Source organism: Hemicordylus capensis, chromosome 2 (genome assembly GCF_027244095.1).
Source record: "Hemicordylus capensis ecotype Gifberg chromosome 2, rHemCap1.1.pri, whole genome shotgun sequence".
Classification (NCBI taxonomy): domain Eukaryota; kingdom Metazoa; phylum Chordata; class Lepidosauria; order Squamata; family Cordylidae; genus Hemicordylus; species Hemicordylus capensis.
The window spans coordinates 416,279,827-416,306,375 of NC_069658.1; the positions used below are offsets into that span (position 1 = coordinate 416,279,827).

General features: G+C 44.1%; 1 protein-coding gene across 12 annotated transcripts in view; it reads right to left on the reverse strand.

Annotated features, from left to right (window-relative positions):
• RHBDL3 (rhomboid like 3) overlaps positions 1–26,549 on the reverse strand; it is a 199,091-nt gene that overhangs the window by 22,726 nt on the left and 149,816 nt on the right. For all 12 annotated transcript variants that reach the window (XM_053299939.1, XM_053299938.1, XM_053299936.1 and 9 more), the window contains one exon: positions 12,004–12,104. In XM_053299939.1, the coding sequence (XP_053155914.1) occupies positions 12,004–12,104 (101 nt within the window). The remainder of the gene's footprint in view (positions 1–12,003; positions 12,105–26,549) is intronic.

A 26,549-nucleotide genomic window follows, 5' to 3' on the forward strand; every position in this document is an offset into this window, starting at 1 on the left:
CTGGAAGAAACAGTATTATATTTATTTTATTCATTCATTCATTCATTCATTTATAAATGCACTTATGTTCAAGTTGTTTTGCAACCCAGAAGGTCTGAGTGAGAACTGTGAAGCATGTCTTGTGCTTTTATTTTATTTTATTTTATTTTATTTTATTTTATTTTTCTTGTGTGTGAACTGCTCCCCAATAACTTGCAGGGACTTCAGGGTAAATCTGGCCAACATGTGAATGCAGCACCTCCATTCCAGAGGAGAGGTGTCTTAAAGGGCTTTAAAAGCCTCCTGTGAAAAACCTCCTGCAATCAAACTTGACTGAATTTGTTCAGAATTCTGAGAAAACAAACATAGGCTCACCCTGCATGGTTGAAAGTCTCCTTTGCTAATCTGCAGCGAGGGGCCCATTTTAATCATTCATCTTTCTAGTGTGTTCTAGGCATTAAAAGTAAAACAAATGTATAGTACTCAATGTATATCACTATATATTGTGACGTGTGCGTGTGTGTATTCAGTGAAATGTATTTCCAGGCAGCATACTTATTTTGGAATATCAGACTTAAATCCTTGGGGGCCTGGGGTGTGCGGAGGCCCTGGACTTTGAGTGGGGGGGCCCCATTTTAAAATCTCGTCTCTGGGCCCACTCCAACCTTGCTACGCCCCTGTAGAAAAGGTCAACTGACAGACAGTAGGCCAAACTGCAAAGTTATCTGCAACCTGCAAAGTTATTTTGTTGGCGGGCAGGCATAGGGTGCCACAAAAGGTACCTATAAAATTTTGGTAGAGACTTGTTAAAAATTCTCTCCCATTTTACTCTTGGGGGAAAATAAATTTGTTTTTAAAAGCTGGAAAAGATAGGATATGTATTCCATACAATTTTGCATGAATGTAATGGATTGCTACCTCCTGCCTATTCTGGAAAGGCAAGGACTATTCTGGAAAGGCACCAGTCCAAAGAGGATCTTTCATTCCTCAGTGTTTTTCCCCAACTGATGACTCCAGAAGGCCCAAGTCCCGCTTTTGGAATATCAACGGCCACAGGGTCGAATAGGTTGCTTGCTTCAAATATCTGGGGGTGGTCCTCCACTCCTCCAGCTCTAGAAAGACCCACTGTGATCCTGTTGCCCTCTCTGCAAAGAGGAGCTCCAACGCCATTTTAAAGTTTTTACGGAATAGAGGTGGCCAATACCTACTTGCAGCTCTTAAATTATTTGAGGCCAAGTCGCTACCATAACTCCTCTATTGGAGGGGCCAGCTCACCTGGCTGGCCCTTCCAATATTGCCACTGAGCAGAGAGTGTGGATGGCTGTTCTTAACCACTGGCTTAAATTATCCCTTAGCCCAAAGGGCCTGGCCCCTCTGACCCTACAGGTCTCCGAGAAACAAAACTGGCTGCATATTCCCCAATGAAGAGTAAACTCATTTGAAACCTGATTTGTTTCATTTACTTGCCTTTAAATTGCTCCTGTATCCACTCTGTTAATGCTTAGTACCTACTGGATGAGTGGGCTCACCTCTTAGGTGTTGCTGGAACACAATTTTTTTTTTTTTTTAAGAGGAGCACACACCCCACCCTGGCTATGGGGGTAAAAGTAATAACACAAATTGTGGCAGTGACAGTCACCAACCTAGGAATTTTTCATGAGCAATTTTTCACAAACTGGGTGAAAAAGCTCTGGCTGGGTGGTGGGGCTAACTTTCTGAATGAAGCATTGGGTGCGATGTGAGGGCTAATGAAGCAAAATATTACAGATCAATGAATCTGAATGTCAGAACCTAGAGATGAAAGATCAATTGTGTGTGTGTGTGTGTGTGTGTGTGTGTGTGTGTGTTTAGGTATATATTTCATGCTGTGTATGGCATTGTGCACACACACTCCTGCACACAGATTAGATGGATACTACATTTTCTTTTTTTATTGTCCAAGCTCTGACAGTTTTATAGCTTCATCCAATTCCCTCACATTTTTTCTTTGCTCCCCTGAGAGAACAGTTTTAATCTATAGAAGAAACTACACACACACACACACACACACACACACACACACACACACACCCCTATGGACAGAGGTAAATGCACACAGTAAGAGTGCAATTAGTCATGCATTGGATTCAGTGGCAGGTGAATCTTGTTAATAGTCTCCAGGGAATCTGGGGATAAGAGAGATAAACAAATGACAAGAAGCTTTGCTTTGGTGAACAAGTCTCTTTCTGCTTTGTTGGTTTCCAGAAATTCCCCAACAGTCGTGTAGAAAAACGGAAAGATGAGCAGCATGGAATAAGTTCATCATTTCAGACTTTGCTCACAGCCCCACCAATGAATGGGGTTACAGGCCTTGCTGGATCAGGCCGAAGTCCTATCTAGTCCAGTATCCTATTTCACACAGTGGTCCACTGGATGCCTTTGGGAAGCCCACAGGCAAGAGGTGAGGGCATGCCCTCTCTCCTGCAGTTACCCCTCTGAAACTGGTAAATACCAGTTTCTAAATAGAGGCATCTTGCCTCTGAGGCTGGAGGTGGTTCATAGCCACCAGACTAGTTGCCATTGATAGATCTGCCCTCCATGAATTTGTCTAAGCCCTTTTTAAAGTCATCCAAGCTAAAGGTCATCACCACATCTCAAGGCAGAGAATTCCATAGATTGATTATGTGCTGTGTGAAAAAGTACATCCTTTTGTTGGTCCTAAATTTCCTGGCCTTCAGTTTCATGGGATGATCCCTGGTTCTAGTGTTGTGAAAGAGGGAGAAAAATTTCTCTTTGTCCACACTCTCTACTCCATGCATAATTTTATATCCCTCTATCATATCCCCCCATAGTTGAGACAAGACTTGCCCCTGCAGAAGCCATGTTGGTTCTCCAGCAAGGCCTCTTCTTCTGTATGTTTAGCAATTTTGTCCTTAAGTATGCTTTCTATCAATTTACTCAGCACTGAAGTTAAGCTAACTGGCCTGTAGTTTCCCAGATCCCCCCTGGATCACTTTTTGAAAATCAGAGTTACATGAGCTCCTTTCCAGTCCTCTGGGATAAGTTACATATTTTTGCTAAGAGCTCAGCAATTTCACATTTGAGTTCCTTCAGAACTCTTAGATGGATGGCCATCTGGCCCTAGCAACTTGTTAATTTTTAGTTTTTCAAGACAGTTTTGAACATCTTCTCCTTACCCCAAATTGGCCCAATTCTTCAGTCTCCAAGCCTGAAAAGCTCAGTTCCAGAGTGGATATATGGTCAGTATCCTCCGCCGTGAAAACAGATACAAATAACTCATTCAGCTTCTCTGCAATCTCCTTATCCTCCTTAATAATCCCTTTCACACCCTCATAAGCAAAGAGTCCAACAACCTCCCTGGCAGGTTTTCTGCTTCTGATATATTTAAATAAGTTTTTGTTATTCCCCTTGACACATCTAACTATATACTCCTCAAACTCTCTTTTTGCATCTCTTATTGTCTCCTTGCATTTCTTTTGCCAGAGTTTATGTTCCTTTCTGTTCCCTTCATTAGGCAGGACTTGCATTTTTGAAGGAAGTCTTCTTCCCTTTTATAGCTTTCCTAACTCTTCTTGTTAGCCACGCTGGCATCCCCTGAACTTGGTCGTACCTTTCTTCCTTCTCAGTATACATTCCAACTGAGCTTCTATTACTGTGGTTTTAAATAGGTTCCATGTTTTCTGGAGTGATTTGACCTTCCATTTCAGCTTCCACTCTCCTCATTTTTGAGACGTTTCCTCTTCTGAAGTCCAACGCATCTGTGTTGGACTTCCTTGGCAGTGCCCCTCTCTCATATAAGCTGGATTGGATCACACTATGGTCACTGTTACCCAATGGTTCTACAACTCTGATATCTTGTACCAGGTCCTGGGCACAACTCAGGATTAAGTCCAAGGTCTCTTCTCTGGTGGTTCCATGACCAACTGTTCTAAGGCACAATCATTTAGCATGTCTAGAAATTTGGCCTCTCTGTCAATACCTGCATGTGAATTTATGTGAGGGTCTATGTGAGGGTAATTGAAGTCACCCATTATTACAGCTCTGTCTCTCTTTGACACCCTTTTGATTTGCTTCTCCAACTCCAGGGCATTTTCAGCATTTTGATCCAGAGGGCGATAGCATGTACCTAGAAACACATTTCCTTTCGGTCCTCGTATAGTCACCTATAATGATTCTGTGGAGGACTCGGGTCCTCCTACGTTTTTTTAGCCTGTTGGATTCTATCCCCTCTTTAATATACAGTGCTACTTCACCCTCTATCTGCTCCTCCCTGTCCTTTATGTAGAGTTTGTACCCAGGAATAACAGTATCCCACGGCTTCTCACCATTTCACCAGGTTTCTGTTATGCCCACTATATCTATGTTTTCGTTAGCAACTAAGCAGTCCACCTCACCCATCTTGGCTCAGAGGCTTCTAGTATTGGTACATAAACATCTGTACATTGAGTCTCTTACCTGGCGTTGGTGTGTGCTATCTTCCTTGCTGTCCTTTGACCTCTTTGACCAGCTGTCAGTTTGCTCTACTCCTGGTTCTACTCTGTTCCCTTCTGGTTTATCCAAAATGTTTGCACCCTCGCACCTTGGGGAATTTGGCTTGTGAATGAGATACCATCCAGTTACTGTAAGCAATCCCCTGGGCATCATTTTAAAAGCTGCTCTGCAACCTTTTTGATTTTAAGTGCCAGCAGTCTGGTTCCATCTTGGTTCAAGTGTAGCCCATTCCTTTTGTGCAGGCTTTGCTTGCCCCAAAATGTATCCCAGTACCTAACAAATCTAAACCCCTCCTCCCAGCACCACTATCTCATCTGATTTTTTCCTAGTACTGCTGGTACCATTGTGTAAGAGAATGAAAGAAAGTACCAAAGCAAAATACACATACAAGCTGTCTCCCTAGACCAAGAAGCAGATGGGTCATTTCAATTACTCACAATAATAATAAAACACACAGATACAGGCAGACATACACCTCTAAAAGGCACAGAGGGGAAAATACAGCTGCAACCCTCTGTACTCTCACTTGGGACGAAGCCCATTGAACTAAATCATTTACTTCTCAGTAAATCCAGCAAACCTGCAAACTGTTCTCAGAACTAATAAATTCAGCTACTATTTTATCATGCACATAGATCGCTTTGAACCTGAAATGTCAAGATAAGATCTGAATACAGCCTGTGGCTGTGCAAATGGCACCTTGTGGTTCTCATATGCAAGATGGTGTCAAAACCCAGATTGTACGAACGCACACCAAACCTATGCGTGTTTTAAGTTCCCATCTGCAAAGCACCCATTAGTGGGAACCTTGCAGGCAAGTTGAAAAACCCTGTTAAGATGTTAGGCAGAGAAACGTAGTTAGTCAGTTAGTTGTCAGTGGTGTGCCTGGAGTCTTGGAAAGTAAAAATTGGATTAGACAAGAAAGGGAGTTCTCTGAGGAAGGGGGAACTGTGGGTCTTAGGTCAAGGCAGAGGAAGAAGATCTGCACTCTAAAGGAAAGCCCAATTTCTGTTCAGGGAAAGACCTGTGAATTCCGAACTGGGAGGCAGGTCTGAAACAACGTAACCAAGCAGGGCACCCTAACCCTAAAAGGAGAAAGGTCACAGAGAAGGAATCTTGACTGTGTTATGTATCAAAAAAGCCAACACTGTTATAAGTTATATTTAAAGCCTGAAACCATTAGGCTTATTAGAGTTTACACTTAATTCCTGAAACCATTACACTTTACAAACTTGTGCAACATCAGCTGAGTAAGCTCGTTTAATAAAATCAGTTATTTTAATGTTACCAAGCTGCAATAATGTTTTCTTTCCTGTCCCACATTCATCAGAAGGGTTATACCATGCTACAGAGCAACATGGAGGGAAAAGTGTAATGAAGAACAAACTCTGTCACAAGTCCGTCTTAAGACAGTGATTTTGGTTTCAGACCTGACAAAAAGAGTCTGAGTGTTGGCAGTGGGGCTGCGTAGGAGTAGGGTGATCATCACAAGCACTTTTTAAAAAAGTATACTATATAATTTGAGGACATTGCACCACACTTTGGGTTAGTCTGAAATTCTTTACTATGTTCTCACCAAGGGCTGAAAAAGAGGAGGAAGGGCAAAGGCAGGGGTCAAGAAATGTTGGCATTGTTCACCAGCCAGACAAAAAATTTTAGCCGTTGAGCTATGTTGGTACATTACTAGCCATGATTTTTTACACTCATCAGGCATCATTTTTCACTCATCACAGACAAGTAGACTTGTGGATTTCCTGAGCACTGGGCAAAGGGCCGTAATCTTTAAAGCAGCAGATCTTTCTCTTGCTTCAAAGCCCTCTAATAAGACAGGCAGACAGGCCTACACCATATGGTGCCCCAGGTGAGGCACATTTTCAATGGTCTACTCTGTTTGTTCACTTGAGTGCCTTATTTAGTTCAGGGGTAGAGCCACCATTCAGCGGAGGGGTTCAAAGAACCTGGGCTGCTGCCAATCAGGGGCTGTGCCTGGTGTCCCAGCCACACACCCTGTGTCTGTTGTCAGACGCAGGGGGCGTGGTTTCACTCCCAAATGGGGCCATGCAGCCCTTTTCCAAAGCAAATACCAGCCAGTGCTGCGGTCACAGCATGGCCGGGAGCGGCTCTCCCTGCCATTAAAGGGAGAGGAGAGCGTTCCTGGCCACGCCATGAATCGGCGCTGGCTGGAATATGCTCCCAAACGGGGCCACACAGGTTTTAGGTAAAGCTGGTGAAATGGGGAAACTCTAGAATGGATAAAATGTTATCTAAGATCAGCGGCAAAGATATTAACAACATACAAAGGTGGGAAAGGAATCACCTCTATCTTTGAATTACAACATTTGTCAGTATATCTGGAAGTCTGTGTTATCACAGGAACATAGGAAGCTGCCATATCCTGAGTCAGACCATAGGTCCATCTAGCTCAGTATTGTCTACACAGACTGGCAACGGCTTCTCCAATGGCTTCTCCAGACCTTCCATGATAGTATGATAATTAAAGAGTCTAATTATAAGATTATTTCTAGATAACATTATACCCCATGGAAAAATTAGAAGATCATAAGAAGAAATTTATTGGAAAAGATAAATTTGGAAAGGGGACTTATTGTCACATGTGGTGGTGCTGCTTCCAAAGAACAACATACCGAATAGAGGTCATACATGTTTTATGCATTATGATAGGTTTTTTGTTATCAAATTTCCCTTAAACATTTCAAGGTCATGTAAAAAACGGGAGGACCAGGATTTTATCCATCACTAATTAGTTGCAGCTAAGATATTTTTACCGTCACTCTGAAAATGCCAGATATAAGAAGCTGATTAATAAGAATCTGGGACATCAGAGTTACAGAGAAAATAACACATTTTATTAAACTGAGAAAAGTCACACATCTAGTCATACATTTAAAATAAAAAGTGTTCATATTTGCTATGGGAAAAAAGCAAATCAAGAACTTGAAATTTAGAACACATTTGTTGCCATTGAGAACACTTTTGGATCCTGGTAGTTGTGGATATTCTGTTAAATTTGTATATGTTGTAAAATAATAAAATATTAATAAACATAAAAATAAATGATGAAATTGCTGTAAGGTACCCTGAACCCATGAGACAGAGCGGAGTATAAATACAGAAGCTCACATTCAGCACAGTGTTAGTTGTGCCCATGCTGCCCATGTTAGTTGTGCCCATGCTGCCCATGCTGTTGTGTAGGTTGGAAACATTGACACAAATGCACAAGAGCATTCTGTGCAAGTGCAGTTGCATGATGGTACAGCCATGGGAAGTAATTGCCATACCGTTGGACAACCATGTTTGCAGAAGTTTTCAGCCGTTGGGCAAGAGTGCTCTTGCACATCTGTGTCAATGTTGTTTCCGACCCATGCAACAGCATGGCAGTAGTGCTTCTGTCCACCTAATGGACAGTAGGTCCCATAGAAAAGTGGAATTTTAAAAAGAACTATTAAATAAAAACCAAATAAATAAACAATATAGATAGGTAGACATATACACACTTCTGGAAATCACATTCAGGATATTGCTACGTGGCAATATCCTATTCTCCAGTATGCACCATAAGATTAACCCAGAAGCACAGGAAGGGCACCTTTAGGAATTAAGCACGATGTGACATGACACAGGCTTATATGAAGTACTGGCTCAGGAAGATTTCATCTGCAATGCCGTTTCCCGCCGCCGCACTCAAGCGATGAGGCAAGGGGCGAGGTTTTGCCCCCATCACCGAAGCAGGCATGGCAGCCGCCATTTTGGGTCCCCCTCCATATGCCTAGGAGCAGCCAATCGGGGGAAGGAGGCAGGCTGACTGGGCCCAGCCGCCTCCATTCAGGACAGTCTCTCTTCAGCTGGGCACCCACCCACCCACCTAGTACTCAGCAAGGGATAGCTGGTCACAGATGTGATGTGCCTTCAGGAAAATGGTTCAGGCACTGACCTAAATCTCAGTAGAGAATGTACCCATCTGTCTCTTTAAAAAGAGTTGCAATGGGCATTGTCTACAAACCATTCCAGCAGCTGAAAAAGTTCAATCTAAAGAAGGAACAATAAACTCATTTCCTTTTGTTCAGTTCTCTAGAGAGAGAAGTAATGCAGGCAGAAGGCTCTGGATACTGCTGCTAAATACTGTATTTTCTCCTCTGCTCTTCATTTTCACACATTCTTATTTAGTTGATTCTAGCCCTCTATTGCTTTCCACCAGCTGAAATGCCTCATTGCTTGTTCTATAGTTTATTTATTTCCCGGATCATTTCATTCTACAGGCAAAGACATTTTTACTGAACCCCAGCACAGAGTCCTTCCAGTGCTTGTTGCTAGTGTCTACCTTGTTTGTGTATTTTTAAATAGAAAGTAAACCCTTTGGGGCCAGCAGACCATCTTATTATTATTACTGGCCCACACGTTGTGCAGGCTCATGCTGGCATTTATTTATTAGTAATATTTGTGCACCACCCAAACTTCCGTCTGGGCGGTTTACAACAACATAAAACAAATTAAAACAGGAATGAAAACCTTAAAATGATTTAAAACCACAAGTCTAGTTTAAAAGCTTGTGGGACAGGGAATGTGTCCTTAGAGACTTCTTAAAAGTTTTCAGGGAGGGGGAGGCTTTTATTAGAGCAGGGAGCGCATTCCAGACAGTGTTCCCTTTAACAGGGATTCCCAGATGTTGTTGACTACAATTCCCAGAATCCCCAGCTGCAATGGCTTTTGCTTGGGGATTATGGGAGTTGTAGTCAACAACATCAAGGAATCCCTGTTAGGGGGAACACTGATTCCACAGTCTTGGGGCAGCAACAGAGAAGTCCGGTCCCTGTGTAGCCACCATATGAGCTGATGGCAACCAGGGGTATAGGAACCATGGAACAAGGGGGGTCGATTGTGTCCTGACCGCCATGGTCTGGGGGAGCCATCAAGGCTCCCCCTCGGCCAGGCACCCCCTCCTGCACCCAGCTGGTGAATGAAGTGTTTGCTGGGAGCACGAGGCAGCCCCTCTCCTCTCCAGCCAGTGTTTCATTGAAACGCGGGCTGTGCTAGGGGGCGCAGGGGGAGCCCAGCCAGCCAACATTTCAATGAAACACTGACTGGGGAGGGATGGGGGAGGATCTGAATAGACCCTCTCCCGGGTATTGGCCCTGCCCCTGATGTCAGTTGCCAAGAATGGGGTCCATCAGCTGGCACATCCACTGAAGCTAACAGAAAGCACCTCTTGCCACAGCCTCAACATGAGACACCAGGGAAAGGTTTGGATCCAGAAGCACTCCCAGACTGTGTACCTGTTCCTTCTGGGGAAGTGTGACCCCATCCAGAACCGGCAGATCAAACTTGTCTCCTGAGTTCTGACCCTGCACAATAAGTACCTCTGTCTTCACTGCATCCAGGCAGGCATATAGGGAGGTTATGCCTTTTCCTGATGATGTTGGCATGAAGAAATAGATTTGGGTGTAAGCAGCATACTGATAACACCCTGCATCAAATCTCTGGATGATCTCTCCCAGTGGTTTAATGTAGATGCTAAAAAGCATTGGAGACAGTATGGTGCCCTAGGGGATGCCATATAAAAGTTCACATTTTGAAGAACTACAGTCTCCAAGCGACACCATCTTGAATCTGGAAAACCAGTGCCTCCCACTCCCAGGCCTCTCAGACAGTCCAGAAGGATACTATGGTCAATAGTATCAAAAACCACCAAGAGATCCAAAAGGACCAACGGAGTCACACTTCCTCTGTCAATTCCCAATTGGATATCATCCACCAGGCCAACCAAAGCAGTCTCTACCCCATAGCCGTCCTGAAAAACTAGTTTGAAATCTAATCAGTTTCCTCCAAGACTATCTGGAGTTGGGAGGCCACCACCTTCTCAGTTACCTTGCCCAGCCATGGAAGGTTGGAGACAGTCCTATAGCTGCTTAACTCTGAGGAATCCAATGTAGAAGTGGTCTAATAATTGCTTCCTTAAGACAGGAAGACATCCTGCCCTCCCTCAGAGAAACCTTTATCATCTCTAACATTCCTGCTACAATGACCCTGCCATGCCAAATAGTATAAGCCATGTTGGATTTCTGATCAACCTGCGCTGCTGTGGGTCATCTAAGAAAGCACCACTGTGAGTTTGTGCAAGAATGCAAATGTGCAATACTTAAAGTTGTGTGCTTAAGAGTGTATGCCACATTAAGTATTTGTACATTTGCACACTTGTGCAAGCTTATGGCAGTGCTTGCTTAGACACTCGCAGCAATGCATGCCAACTGGAAATGCATGCCGATCAGAAATGAAAGTCCTCACAACATGCTGACCATTCTTCTTCTATGGTTGGGTTCACACAATCACAAGAATCCTGGTTAAAAATTAATCAGGATTAGTGAATCATGTTGAAATTATTGTGAGAACCCAGAATTTCAGGGCAATCCTGGTCAAACCACTCCAGTTAAACAACGTTTACCCAGAATAGATAACCATTCTGGTTACCAATGACTACGAATCCTGGTTATTTATCCTGGTTAAATGCTGGTTAACGGGTTAGTTTGACCAGGATTAGTAACAAAGGAACATAGGCAGATGTGATATATACTGAATCAGACCATTGGTCTATCTAGCTCAGTATTGTCTTCACAGACTGGCAGCTGCTTCTCCAAGGTTGCAGGCAGGAATCTCTCTCAGCCCTATCTTGGAGAAGCCAGGGAGGGAACTTGAAACCTTCTGCTCTTCCCAGAGCGGCTCTAGGATTCTGGGTTCTCACAATCAGCTCCACAAGGCTCACTAATCCCGATTAACTTTTTAATCAGAACTCTATGTAAACCACTTTGAGAACTTTTTCATTGAAGAGCAGTATATAAATAAGTAAATAAATATTCCATGCAATTACTCAAAAGCATACAGTGAAACTCCCAATGAATCCTTCTTCCAGTAACAAAAACGAAAAAGAAGAATATTGTCAGGAATATGATGCTATGGGAAATGCAAAGCCCCACTGACTCTGTCCATATTAAGTGAGAAATACTGTACTCATTTTTTTAAATGCTAGGATTGGGTAACCAGAATTTAAAAAAAAAATCTAAATATGTTTTGGTTTGCCTTAGTCAGTATCAGGGAACAGCATATATTCATTTATATTATTCATTATAAAAATCTATGCCCCACTTTACTCTGGAGAGATTCAAGGTGATTTACCAGTGCACAATAAAACAAAGCAACAAAACATATTTAAAAATCTAACCGTTTTTAAAAACTGGATCAACACAGGAGAGAAGAAACACCTTTCTTTTAAACAGACTAAGCAAACTGTGGGAAAGCCTGTTGGAAGAGGAGAGTTTTCACCACCCCTCAGCCAACCAGAAGCTGGCAGGGAAGGGAACCAGCCCAATCCCCAATAGTAGGGAGTTCCATAATGTAACAACCATTAACAAGAAGGTCCTCTCTCGCAAGGCCACCAGATGGACCTCTGATGGAGGTGTCACACACAAGGAGTGTTTCCCAATCTCACATCCAAGCTGTATCAATATTTATTCCAGCACTTACCATTACTATGTTGGCTAGGTGAGCAGATATGAGGGCATACACCCCTCCAGAGGAGCCCACGACAGGTGCAGTCATATCAGCAATAGACACTGCCAAGGAACCTTGGAGAAAGAAGAAAAGAAAATGCTACTAAAACAGCTTGCTACATAAAATAATTATATGTTTCCCTCATATATTAACTTCTGGTGTGGGGGTGGGGGTGGGTATTTCTAGATTACTGTTTTATTGCACAATAATTGTTGCAGGAAATGCCATTGTCTGTAACCAAGGCAGTGGGCGTGGGGTTTTCCAGCACAGAAATCGCAGTTTTCTTTTTAGATAACATTTTAAAAGGATTAGACAAGTTCATGGATGACAAGCCTTTCAATAGCTACTAGTTGTTATAGCTGAATGGAACTTCCATGTTCAGAGGCCCTATACCTCTGACTCTCAAATGCTGGAGACCAATCACAGGGGATGCCTATCACCTTTATACCCTGCTTATGAGTTTCCTGGAAGAAGCCAGTTGGCTGCTGTGAGAATACCAGGCTAGACAGGCAATTGAGCAAGGATTTTCTTGCGTTTTTTGTTACTGTGAATAATTTGTTACTGAGAATAAAGGAAATCCTGCCAGCCCTACACACTAAATAATTTCTTCCTGAAAAAAACAAAACTTTTTTTTAAAATTCCATTGAGAGTCTCACCTATTTGATGATGGACAATTTTTCCATGTAGCAGAAGAGCCCTGCTGGATAGATGAAGCTTCCCACCTAATCCAGCTTCCCACCAGGGGCGTAACTATAATAGGGCAAGGGGAGACAGTTGTCTGGGGGCCCACTGCCTTGGGGGGGCCTCCCAGAGGCAAGTCACATGACAGACTCCCCCAGCCGCGCACCCACCTGGGCTTCCTTCAGTTGGATTCATCCTCCGAAATTGATGTGAGTGTTAAGACCCGGAGCTACCAGAACAGCATGTCTTTCTCTAGTACCATTAAATGACTTGCATTGTCTACAACTGAATTTTACTATGCTTTTTGTTACCACTATTCAGCCTCATTTAAGATTTCTTTACTTCATGAACTGAGCTTCGGGGGGGGGGGGCATTGTAAAATCTTGTCTCTGGGCCCACTCCAACCTTGCTACGCCCCTGCTTCCCACAGTGGTCCAGCAGGGGCTCCCAGGAAGCCCACAAGTCGTGCAAAAAGAAAAGACTTTTGATGCAGTGCTTGGCACGTGTCAAAAATGAAATACACAGTCTTTAATTTTTTTTTAATCTTTCCCAGACCCAAAGGCTTTCAAAACCATTGAGAGTTGGTATAGTACACACTAGGTGGTTTTCTGGGCAGCAGTAAAACACAGAGTTGCAAAGAAATTTAAAGTGCAAATTTACGGAGAATCCAAACAATTGCATTGTCTCTTCTGATGGGGTGATCACGCAGGAAGAAGACTTCTGGAACAATTTCCAGAGAACCACTACTGGACAACTATTGCTTTCCATGATTAACCAAGCACCTTTCAAGCCACTTTTCTGGTGAATGGAGTTCACATGAATGCAGTTCACTGATCACAGAAAGCAAGATCTGGCCAGAAGGTGGTGCTGTGGAAATCATACCAGGAGCTTTCTTCCTGTGTGACCATCCCATCAGATCCTGGAAGAAGAGACAATAGAAATCAGCAGGACTACTGGGATTTTCCATAGGCGCTTGGCTTAAATATATTAACAAGCTCTGTTCTTAGAATGATTTACTACCATCGAGAAAACCTCTTGAAAAGGGGCACTTCTGGTGCCTCATTTTACATGGTACCGTCAGAACACTGCACCACCCACTGCGGGTGCCCTGCACTCACTCAATGTGGGTGGCAGTGTACAGATGGTGCAGGGCATCTCTCCTCCTTCTGCACTTCTGCTGCAATCCCACCCTCCAAGGGTTGGGGAAGGGTGCTGTGGCAGATCTGCAGCCAACCTCCGTGGCTGGTGGGGTCACCAGAGACACCAAAGCCTTGGAGGAGTCTTGGGAAACCACACGAGACTCGGGGTAGAAGGAAACAGAAAGTGAGGCTCAGGAGGTGACAGCTACCCTACCTAAGCCTTCTTGCTTACTTGGATCAGCAGCAAAACACCAAACTGGCAGGATGGGAAGTTTCCAGGCTTATGAGCCTAAAGAAATCAGCATTTCTTTTTCTGTTCAGCTCAGCTGTGCTGGTGGGAAATCTTGCCTTTCTGGATGGAAGAATTAGACCTGTCTTGGATGGGGTTGCACTTCTTCTGAAGGACTGAGTATACACTTTGGGGCATTGCATGATCAGGTGACAGCTGTGGCCAGGAATGTCTTTCACCAGCTTTGGCTGGCACACCAACTTTCTGGAGACTGTGGAGCTGATCTCAGTTATCCATGCATTGGTCGCATAGAAACTGGACATGCTCATTCTGAGGGGTTACTCTTTAAGATAGTTCAAAAACTTCAACTGGTCCAGAATCCTGCTTGCAGATGGGAGCAGGATGGCTGAATTGTGTGACACCTCTTTTGGCCCAGCTTCATTGGTTACCAATATGGTTCTGGGCTCAATTCAAGGTGCTGGTTTTAACTTTAAAGTCCCAAATCATCTGGGAACAGATTACCTTAAGGAACACCTTTTCCTATATGAGTCTGTTGGAGCCCTATGATTGGCCTTGGAGGCTCTACTCCTTGGCCCAGCATTGACCAAAATTCAATTGCTGAGTATCAGAGATGGCATTCTCATTGGCAACACCACATTACTAAAATTCCCTCCCCAGATAAATCTATGAGGTTCCCTTCATGACTGCCTTGAACTACTAAGACAAGATATTTTTGTTCTGAGAAGTGTTTGGTTTTATGGGATGATTATGCGGTTTTATTGTTGGTTACTATAATTATTGCTACTTGCTCTGTTATTTTAAAATTGTCTTTCTTTGTTTTACTGCTGTTTTTCACTAAAAATGGGATATAAATAAATATGGAAGCAAGCAAGCAAGCAAGCTACAGATGCACTGATATCAGTTACAATACACAATTCTGGGTTGTAACCTGATGACTCTAACCAACAGGTGCCCATGATACATATAAAAACCACATTCCATACAATCTGCCAAATCACAGTAGAATATCTTGCTGGGAGAAGAACTACATTTTTTCAGCCTAATTGCTGAATCAAGTCAGGATTTTATCAGAAAACACATTTGCTTCTCATTTTCCTCATTAAGAATCTCTGAATGAAAAATGTGGTTGTAAGTTAGCAACTTCAGAGATCAAAGAGCAGTGCAATGATAATGACATATCACACTGCAGCCATAGGAACTTCTATTTATCTCCAAAAAGATTGCTAGTTGGGCTAGTTTACACAGCTTCCTTTCTTTTGGTATTTGAAAGTAAGCAACTGAAGAGACATACACAAAAGGAAAGCTGTTAATAGTAATAACAAGTCCAAACCCATGAAAAAATGTTCATGTAGGAGGTTTTCCAAACAGCAATTTACTCCTGCTTCACAACACTTAGGGTAGGGTGAGTTCATACAAGCGAGGTATTTACAGAGCCTTCAGTTCAGTGCTGGTGATACAGCAGCCAGTGGCAATATTCAACTTTTTTCATGATGATTGACCCTTAATGCATAACATAAACATCGCTCATCGCTGTTGCCCGATATAGGTGTTTCCCAAAGTCTAGGAAACATACCAGCAGGGATTCGAACCAGCAACCTCTGGCTTGCTAGTCAAGCCATTTCCCCGCTGCGCCATTAGGTGGATTAAGTACTGAGTACCCTTCTCTAAATTTAATGCTCTGTGTTGTACTTATTGATCAAAAACACATTGATAAAAAGATACAAGGAACATCTGGCAGACATACAGCATAAAGACAGAACAAAACTGTGGGGAGTGCATGTTAAAGAACATCAAGCATCATAGGATGCTACCTTTTATTGAGCCAGACTGTTGGTCTATCTAGCTCAGTATCGTCTATATGGGCTGGCAGTGGCTCTCTCCAAGGTTTTAGGTAGGAGTCTTTCCCAGCCCCAACCAGAGGGACTGAACTTGGGACCTTCTGCATACAAGGCTAATGCCTACCACCGAATTATGGCTCCACCCCTAGTCTTTGCAAGGGAAGAAATTGTCTTCGGGGGACATGCACTTGAGGGCCAATTCTTTCCATTCCAGTCCTTCACTCTAGCACTCCTTTAAGCTATGAGGAGACGAGTCATTCCCATTCATGCAGCTTATAGGCTCCTGTAGGGGCAAACTGGGTACATGCACAGAGACGCTTTCTCCCCCACCCCACCCCCATTTAAGAGTGAGGCTGAAGGCCTGTCAGCTTTGATTGACTGGTGGTTTGGGCCTCTGCACTGGTTTCAATTCTGCTCCCAGGATTCCATAGCAGTATGTATGTGCAACACTTGGTTTGCTTATTATTTATTTATTTATTTATTTATTTAAGGTTTCTGGGGGTGAATAAAACCACAATTGTGCAACATACATCATGGATGTTATCCCCTCCATCGGTAGGCTGTTGTCATCACCCCGGATCCATTTGAGCAACCAGTGCATCTATATACAAGACACCCCACTTTAAACTTATGGGGAGCGATAAATATTACTCAAGCTTAGTATGATTGGGGAATGAATTGGGGGGGACACTTAAGCAGATCAAAATAAACGTTGTGATTTGGAGATTCTTCTGCTAACAACAGGCAGCATGACAGGTACTTCATAGCCATATAGTGGTGCATCAGCTGGTAACCTCCTGGCTTGACTATTGCAATGCGCTCTACGTGGGGCTGCCTTTGTATGTAGTCCAGAAACTTCAGTTAGTTCAGAAAGTGGCAGCCAGATTGGTCTCTGGGGCAACCCGGAGAGACCATATCATGCCTGTTTTGAAACAGTTAAACTGGCTGCCGATATGTTTCCGGGCAAAATACAAAGTGCTGGTTATGACCTTTAAAGCCCTGAATAGCAATAGCAATAGCAATAGCAATAGCACTTACATTTATATACCGCTCTATAGCTGGAAGCTCTCTAAGCGGTTTACAATGATTTAGCATATTGCCCCCCAACATTCTGGGTACTCATTTTACCAACCTCGGAAGGATGGAAGGCTGAGTCAACCTTGAGCCCCTTGATCAGGATCGAACTTGCAACCTTCTGGTTACAGGGTGGCAGTTTTACCACTGCGCCACCTGGGGCTCTTGCATGGCTCTTGAATGGCTTGGGTCCGAGATGTCTTAGAGAGCGCCTTCTTTTACATGATCCCCACCGCACGTTAAGGTCATCTGGGGAGGTCCATCTCCAGTTACCACCGGTTCATTTGGTGGCGACTCAGAGGCGGGCTTTCTCTGTAGCTGCTCCCGGTTTGTGGAATGCACTCCCAGCAGAAATTCACAATCTTAACTCCTTACTGACCTTCAAGAGAGCCCTTAAAACCCATCTGTTTGGCCTGGCCTTTTAGGGTTTTTAATTAGTTTTAATTGTTTTAATGCTAACCTGGTTTTCAGGGTTTTAATTGTTCTGATAGTTTAATTGTTTTTAAGATGTTTTGATTGTTATATTTATATTTCTGTTTTAATTGTTATTTGTTTTAATGGTTTCTGTTTTAATTGTAAACCGCCCTGAACCATTTCAGAAGGGCGGTATAAAAATTGGATGGATAGATAGATAGATAGATAGATAGATAGATAGATAGATAGATATTTGAATGGTAGTAACATCTTGGAAAAGTCACCTTAAGTGGCGCAGTGGGGAAATGCTTGACTAACAAGCAGAAGGTTGCCAGTTCAAATCCCTGCTGGTACGATATTGGGCAGCAGTGATATAGGAAGATGCTGAAAGGCATCATCTCATACTGCATGGGAGGAGGCAATGGTAAACCCCTCCTGTATTCTACCAAAGAAAATCACAGGGCTCCGTGGGCACCACGAGTCGACACTGACTTGGTGGCACACTTTAACATCTTGGAAATGCAGTCAGTTTCTAGCACTCCTTATAATTATAAAATTATAATTATATAATTATAAAATTATAAAAGGAGTATGTGCTTGCTTCCAAAAATCTGCAGCTGACAAGTTAGATAGGAAGCAGGAGCGGACGGGGCGGCAGAAAGGTATGCTGCCGCCCTGCCGGACCAGTTTTCCAGCAAGCGCCGGCAGGGGAAATGCGGTGTGGAGGGGGAAGTGCCTCCTCCCCCACCCGCCTTTGAACTGGCCCACACCGGTTCCATGCACATCCCTCGTTTCCTGATGTGTTTGTCACATGGCAAACTGAGGAACAGGGGAGTATACAGGTGGAGTGGCAAGAGACGTGTCTTGGGAGACTTGCCCTCCCCTTTTCAATGTTAGTTGGAGAACTGGGTTCCTAGATGGGGGTCTAGTTCTGAACGTCCAGTTCTGCTCTGTCAGTGTAATAGTGAAGATGGGCAAAAAGGACAGCAAATTATTATTATTTACATTTATATCCCGCTCTTCCTCCAAGGAGCCCAGAGCGGTGTACTACATACTTAAATTTCTCTTTCACAACAACCCAGTGAAGTAGGTTAGGCTGAGAGAGAAGTGACTGGCCCAGAGTCACCCAGCTAGTTTCATGGCTGAATGGGGATATGAACTCGGGTCTCCACGGTCCTAGTCCAGCACTCTAACCACTACACCACGCTGGCTCAGCGAATTACACTGGACATATGAAATATACCCCTTCATAAAAGTCAGTTAAGAATCATGCATAATACATCATGTGTTCCTTCCTCCTGTGCATTTGCAAACTGTGCTATATTTTTATCAGCATCTCTCCACTGTACCATTGACGGCATTCAGTCCTCTCTCTGCAGCAGGCAGTTCAAAACCATTAGGAAAATGCTTTTATTCACATGCTGTGAAATAATTGGCTAGTAGCAAAGAGATAGTTTTCTGCCTGTGATCTTTCAGGTAACATCTTCCAAGATCTGCTCCATCCTTTTAATGAGAAGGCTACTCCTTCCTCTCCCTGCCCCCGCACCCCATTTTTATTTTTAGCATTTTCTTCCTGCAGTCTTTCTGACACATTTAACAAGGGGAGAATAAGCTGGAAAGAGGCAGAACATGTCGGATGGGGAAAGACATGCACGTAGGATGGGAGTGGGGGGAAATCAGGCATGCAGAGTGCTAGACAACTGCAAAACCCAGGGTGCTTCCAGGTGGCTTTTAGAGCTACCCAGTCATTGCTCTTCTGCTCTAAATTACAACATGCAGAATTGTAACCAGATCCCCACATTCCAGTGGGAATAGCAGTTTGTGTGTCCAAATGTTGACACTACTGGGTATAACATAGACAGAAGGGCAGTCGTCAGATAAATTGTCCCTACCCCTGTCCAAGATTTTGGCTGATTCTGGACATGCACAGAAGCAACAGGTACTGTCATCTTCTTCTGCCTGAGGTTCTGCATGTTGCTCTCTCTTGTGGCAGCTTGCTGCAACAGGTTCTCAAGTCTTGGATGCTCTAGGTATAACCCACCCTATGGGACAACCCATTGGCTCCGCGCTGCCGCCACAGCAGGAAGGATAAAAGGGTTCCTGTCGGAGACAGGCCTTGCCTCAGTATCAAGGTATTTTTGTCCTGGTGTGTTTGTTCCCTGTGGTGTCTTTGAACTGTCTTTTCGGCTTGATGTTCTGAACTATGGCTACCAATTTGACCCTCTGGCTCCTGTTCAGCTTGGCCTTCTGGTGCATTCCTGACCTTTGGCTACGGTTTGCCCCTCTGACTTCTGTCTGTTTGCTAGCCTTGACCTCAGGTATGTTCCTGACCTTTGGCCACCTGTTTGCCCCCTGCTATCTGACTATCTGGTTGGTGCAACTGCTGCCTGCTGTCCTGATCCCTGACTGGTTGTCTGTCAGGGACAACCAGTCAGGGATCATATGTGTACTGAATATAACATGTGAATAGGGCTTGAAGAAGGAGGATTAAGTCAAACCAAAGGCATAACAGGAAAGAGGGGGTTTGAGGAGGGATTTAAAAATGAGAGAGAAGTACACCCTCTCTAAAAGTCTCTATTTTCTGGAACCTGTCCTTGATAAACCACTGTACTTAGTTTGCCCCTTTTTTGCCTTCTGAGGAAATTAAAGCAGGTAGAGAAGAGCTTTTAAGCAATGGGTAATGGACCTGGGGTGATCCTCAATGTGAGAACAGATGTGCTCCAAATATATATGCATGTCCCTATTTCCGTTTCTGAAACATAATGGATAGCAGCAAATACAGCAGGAATTCTGGGAAGGGGTTAGAGCAGAGGTGGGCAAACTTGGCCCTCCAGCTCTTGCTGAACTACAACTCCCATCGGGGCAGAGCCACCATTGGGTGAACGGGTTAAAAGAAGCCGGACTGCCACCAATCAGGGGCTGCAAGAGCGGCCCCAGACACGCTCCTCACATCTGACGGCAGGCGTGGGGGCATTATTTTAGTCCCAAACAGGGCGGCGCGGCCCCGTTTGAAGCCAAAATAGGCCCGCGCTGCATTGGCAGCGTGGCTGGAACGACTCTCCCCGCCTTTAAGACAGGGAGAGTCGCTCCGGCCCACGCTGCCCAGCGCAGCACGGGTAGATCTCCTTTCCAAACAGGGCTGCGTGGCCTCATTTGGAAGGGAGACCACGCCCCCACATCTGATGTCAGACGCACAGGCGTGGTTAGCCAGGCTCAATGTCTGACGTCAGACGTGGGGGTATGGGCCAGGAGGCTGCAGCCACACACGGGCCGCCACCAGCCTCGCTCCGCTCCTGACTCCCATCATCCCTAGCCACTGTGACTGGGGATGATGGGAGCTGTCATTCAGCTACAGCTGGAGGGCCAAGTTTGCCCACCCTTGAGTTAGAGGAATAAGAGGCAGCAAGAAGAAATGGCCAGAGTGAGCTGGAAGGTTTTAGGTAGCCATGGATGGTGGTGCTGCTTCAAAAGCAAAACTCATAGACAAAGATATGTTGGGATCTAAGGGCTGTGTTCTGTTGGTCAAAATCATGGAGAGCTTCAGAGAGAAGGATTGGGGAAATACCAAGCAAATATTTTGCTTTTGGGCAGGGGTGGAGGGAGGCCAGCGGCAGCCCGGGTCCAGCCCGCTGCCATGGCCTCCTAGCCCCACCCTGTGCCTGATGTCAGATGCTAATCCCCACCCCTGCATCTAAAGTCAGACAAAGGGGGGCGAGGCTTGCTTGCAAACGGGGCTGCGTGGCCCCGTTGGCAAGCAAAGTCCCCCCACAAGCGCCGTATTCACTGCACGGTCGGGAGTAACTCTCCCTGCCTTTTAGGTGCTGGCCGGGGATTTTGCCTGCAAACGGGGCCGCATGGCCCCATTTGCAAGCAAAGATACATCTCCTGCATCTGATGTCAGAGCCAGGCATGGCCCCTGATTGGCGGCAGCCTGGGTTCTTCAAACCCGTTTGCTCAATGGTGGCTCCGCCCCTGCTTTGGGAGCAAATAGCACTGGGGGGGGGGTGTTTTCTGGTAGTAAAATGGCACAGAGGAAAAGAGTTAATCCGCCCCATGTGTGACATGCCGAATCCGGATTGGGGTCCTACAACTGCTTTTAGATAAACGTGCTAGATTTAGCATGTGTCTTAATCACACATTCTACATAATTTGGTAAACTGGCAGGGATTGTTGTGTAAATTTAACTGAGGCCTGTTTCAGCGGGGTGCAGAAAGCAGAAGCTGGGTTGCAGATGATTAAGGAAGGAATTGGAAAAGAGAAGGCTGGAACAGCAGGAGCATCGTGTATTCCAGGAGTTTAAAGGGGTATAGTAGATCTGGGGGTCATGAGAGGGGCAGGATATTTCATGAGAGCATTTTTTCCCCCAGAGGGGAGAACCCTGGTCTAATGTCTTAAGAAAAAGAGAGGAATATGCTGATTGTGTAATGGAGACCAAGATGAGGGAATAATTGTAGGTGCAGTGGTGCAGTCCCCTGCTAACTGAGCAAAGTGGCACCTTTGAAAAGTGGTGCTTCTCTTTATTGAGCAGGGCGAGAGCAACTGGCCTGATCCATCCCAAGCACAGCATCCTTCCAGTGGCGGTTGCGGGTGTCTCTCTTATGTTTCTTTTTTAGACTGTGAGCCCTTTGGGGACAGGGAGCCATTTCATTCATTCATCTGTAAACCATTTTGGGAACTTTTTGTTGGAAAGGAGTATATAAATATTCACCATATCTGTATTTGTAGTTGCAAATTCGCAAGTGCAGGTCCCACAGCCACAGGCACACCTACCCCGACAGCCATGACCCATAGCCACAGCCCCAATGACCACACACCCCCAATAAAAACAAAAAAATGACCTCTTTATATTATCCATATCTTTAAATGATTTTTGTGTGTGCAAACATGCAGGCTGTAAAAACACCCCACCCCCGCCCTTAAAATGAAACCTGTCCAAAGTATACTAGACTATATTAGCACCACCAATCAGTAATATTCTAAAGGAAAGAGATGGTGATAAAAATGCAGGACTGTATAATTGGGTGGACACCCATAATGACAAGTTTCAATTGTTTTACTCTATAGCCTCCCAAACTGGATTAATTTCATCATTCTAGCTAGCAGCCACTCTGGTTCTGGTGTCCTCAGCAGTATATTGAGTTCTTAGTTACAGATCAGCTGGCCAGTTGGAGGCCAGTTGAGCCCTGGGGACATGGCATCCTCTCCAAGGAGCATAGGGTGGGCCATCACCAGTTCCCAGTGGTATCCGAGGGCAGGTGTATGGCGAAGAACGGGTGGCGTTTTAAAAATAAACAGCATGCCACACTCGCTGCTGCCTCTGGAGCTGGAGATGGCAGAGGCCTCACTGGTGGCTATTGCCCTCTTTTACCCAAGCGCCGCCTGGGATCTGGAGTCGGAAAAAGTACTGGAGCACTGTTCCGGCCCACTACACCCGTGTAGGTGAGATGAGAACCTGGAGTTGGGCACAAGGACTGGATCAGGGTGACAGGTGGAAGGATCAGACAACAACAAGAACAGGTTACCTAAGGTCAAACCTTAGCTCATCAGTAGCAGAGATTATAAGGAAAAAACTCTGATCTATAAAGTCCTTGATACGATGACTAGATGAAAATGAAAATTCTTATGCTGATGGTTAAGAATGTGGATGTGGGCAAAATATAAGGCAAAACTACATCAGAACCTGCTACCTAAAGAAAAGTGAATAGGCTATTCCTCCACAAAGAGGAACATTAGGCATGAGATGCTCTAGAGTACAATAAAAAGCCATCTTCTGTGGTGAAAAAGTCTCTGTGGTGAAAAGGACATCTACACATTCACTTGTCAGTGGTGAGTGCCCCCAGCCCTCTGGCAAGCAGGACACCCAGCACCATACAGATCTCCTCACTGGAGGTCTCATTTCGACTGCCATTTTTAGACGATAAGAAATAGCAGGAATCCTTTCTGAGCAGTACCATCTCCAGATCCCAGAGCAAATGAAAGAAAACCCTCTTCTCTCCTACACTCTCTGCCTATGATCCAGAAAAGGATCTGATGGGAGAGAGGGGATTGATGGCAACCACAAATCATGGCTGGCTAGTGATCTAGTTTCTGCTAATCCAATTATCTCTTCATTGCTAACACATTCTAACCCCTGCTAACATGGCAAAGAGGCACCTTTTAACATGGTGATTCTCTTTATTTAGCAGGGGGAGAGTAACTGGCCCTATCCACCCCAGCAACGTACCTCCAGTGACTGTTGCTGGTGTCTATCTTATGTTTCTTTTTAGATTGTGAGCCCTTTGTGGACAGGGGTCCATCTTATTTATTTATTATTTCTCTGTGTAATTTCCCTGAGCCATTTTTGGAAGGGCGGTATAGAAACCGAATACATAATAATAAATAATAATAAATTCTTTATACAACCAAAGCAGCGCCTATATGCATAGACATCACCAGATGGAGTACACAGAAATCAAACTGATCACATTATTGGTGCAAGAGAAGGAAGAGCTCAGTTATAACAGCAAAGACATGGCCGGAGGCTGACTGTGGAACTGATCACAAACTGTTCATGTGCAAGTTCCAAGTCAAGCTAAAGCAGAAAAACAAAGCTATCCAGTTCCCACAATATGATCTTGAGAATGTACCCACCATTTTTAAGGAGAACATCAAGAACCTTTTTGAAGTACCTCATTGATAGGGAGTCAGAGGAACTATGGAATGAAATCAAATAAGTTGTTAAGGATGAATGTGAAAGAGACTGCCGAAGACCAAGAAACAGAAGAAAGCAAAATGGATGTCAGAACAGACAGTGGAAATTGCCAAGAAGAGGAGATAAGCCAAAGTCAAGAAAGATAAGGACTTCATGAAGGAAGTTAATAGGGAATTTCAGAAAGTTGTTAGAAGAGACAAGGAGCAGTACTACGATATCTGTAGAGACCTTGAGGATGGAAACAGACACAGAAAAACAAGGAAAGTTTCCCAAAAGATATCTGAACTCAGAAGGAGGTTCCAACCTTGAATTGGTATGTTAAAGGATGCCAGATAGCAACTGATTAAGAGAAGATCAAGCAGAGATTGAAGGAGTATACTGAAAATCTGTACAGCAGGGACGTCAACATCCAAGATACTCTAGAAGACATTCCCTACTTGCAAGAACCTCTGGTACAGGAAGATGACGTTAGAGCAGCACTCTGGACACTACCAAGTCGGAAGGCTACAAAAATTGATGGAATACTTACACAATATGGCAGGCAACAGAAGAATCAGTCAAGGCTCTAACTAAACTATGCCAGCAAATTTGGAGAATGACACCGGGGCCAACAGATTGGAAGAGGTCAGTCTACATACCTATACCAAAGAAAGGAGACTTAGCTAATTGCACAAACTAATGCATAATATGCAATATGCAACCAGCCTCAGAACTGATAATGAAGACACTGAAGTGGTGGATACTTCTGCCTTTTAGAATTGACGTTTCTATACCTACAAAGATTAGAATAGTTTTTCCCATGCCATTCTATGGATGCGAAAGCTGGACTTTGAAGAAGCAGGATAGAAAAGGTATTGACACTTTTGAACTTTGATGCTGTTTAGCCACTCCACTCAACAGTGGCAAAATGTTTCCATTCAGGCAAATCGCATTCAAAACATAAATAACAACACGCCCAGCAGGAGGAGCAGTCTCACAAAAACTAACAAGCCAAAAAACCCAGCAACTTCTTAATGCCGGATATACAACATTATAGCACCATTAAATTCTAAACAAGGCATTGGAAATATTAATGGCACCCTGCTGTCAGTGTAGGGACTGCGTTGTCACAACACAGGAAGTGAGGAAGCACACTTCAGAGATATGCCGTGACCCCGTTGCAGGGTCTAATCTGAAAAGCGCCCTGGAGATTTTTGAGGATACTATGGACATATAGGAAAACAAACAAACGGATCATAGAACAAATCAATCCAGAATTTTCACTCGAGGCACAAATGACCAGGCTCAAACTATCATACTTCAGACACATTACACGAAAACCCAGCTCCCTTGAAAAGTCCATAATGCTGGGAAAATTTGAAGGAAGAAGAAGAAGAGGATGACCAGCAGTAAGGTGGATGGACTCGATTATGACAGCAGTGAACCCACCACTGAGAGACCTTAAAGGCCAAGGTGAAGACATCATCCTGGAGATAATCTATCTTTGTGGTCGCTAAGTGTCAAGACTGACTTGACGGCCCTTAATCAATCAATCAGTCAAGTGAACTAAACCTAAATTGGTTGATCCCTACCTTTAATATACATTTTTTGATTCCCCATTCCCAGATTTCTAATTCAATTATTACATTTAGGCTTTCCTCCTGCCTGTACTTTCACACGGTAGAGAATAACATCTGATTTATTACTGCTCAGGGAGGCACACTTCTACTGCAGTTTTATTTGTTCATTAGAGCAAATATTAAGTTATGTGGGGAGAGAGTAATAGCTAAACCTGTCAATCACTATCCCAAGCAAACTATGAATATTTTTTCCAGTTGCGTTTTGCTCTCCCTTCTTGTTTTAATTAGATCTTGATCTATCACTGAGCCATCTTCCTTCACCTTCAAACTGCAGAAAGCATGAGTAACAAATGTAGTACAAATGTAAAAATCAATCAGTTCATGAGGATCTATCATCCAATTGATACACCAGTTATTGGCAGATTGCCTTGTTGGGTCTTAACCAGGAACTTTCAGCTGACAATTACTGACACTGCAGTAAACAGAGGTGAAGCCAAATTGAAATAATGCCCAAAAAATAATTCATGAGGTGCATTTTATGTCAGGAAATTTAGAACACAGGCTGGGTGGAAGCCTCAAAATTAGGAAACCTGAATTAGGGAATAGGGTACCCTAAAATTGAAGCTTACTACAATTAACAAAACAATAAAAATTGTGTTCTTGGACACTCCTGTCATAGCTCTATGTATTCTGGTATTATACTAGTATTTGCCTGCACAAACTATACAGGTTACTTGAGAGAGTACCTTCTTCTATATAACCCCCAACCATGCATTGAAGTGATCTGCGGAGGTCTGCCTCCAATTGCCATCAGCCTGTTTGGGGGCAACTCAGGGTCAGGCCTTCTCTGCAGACATTCCTGCGCTTTGGAAC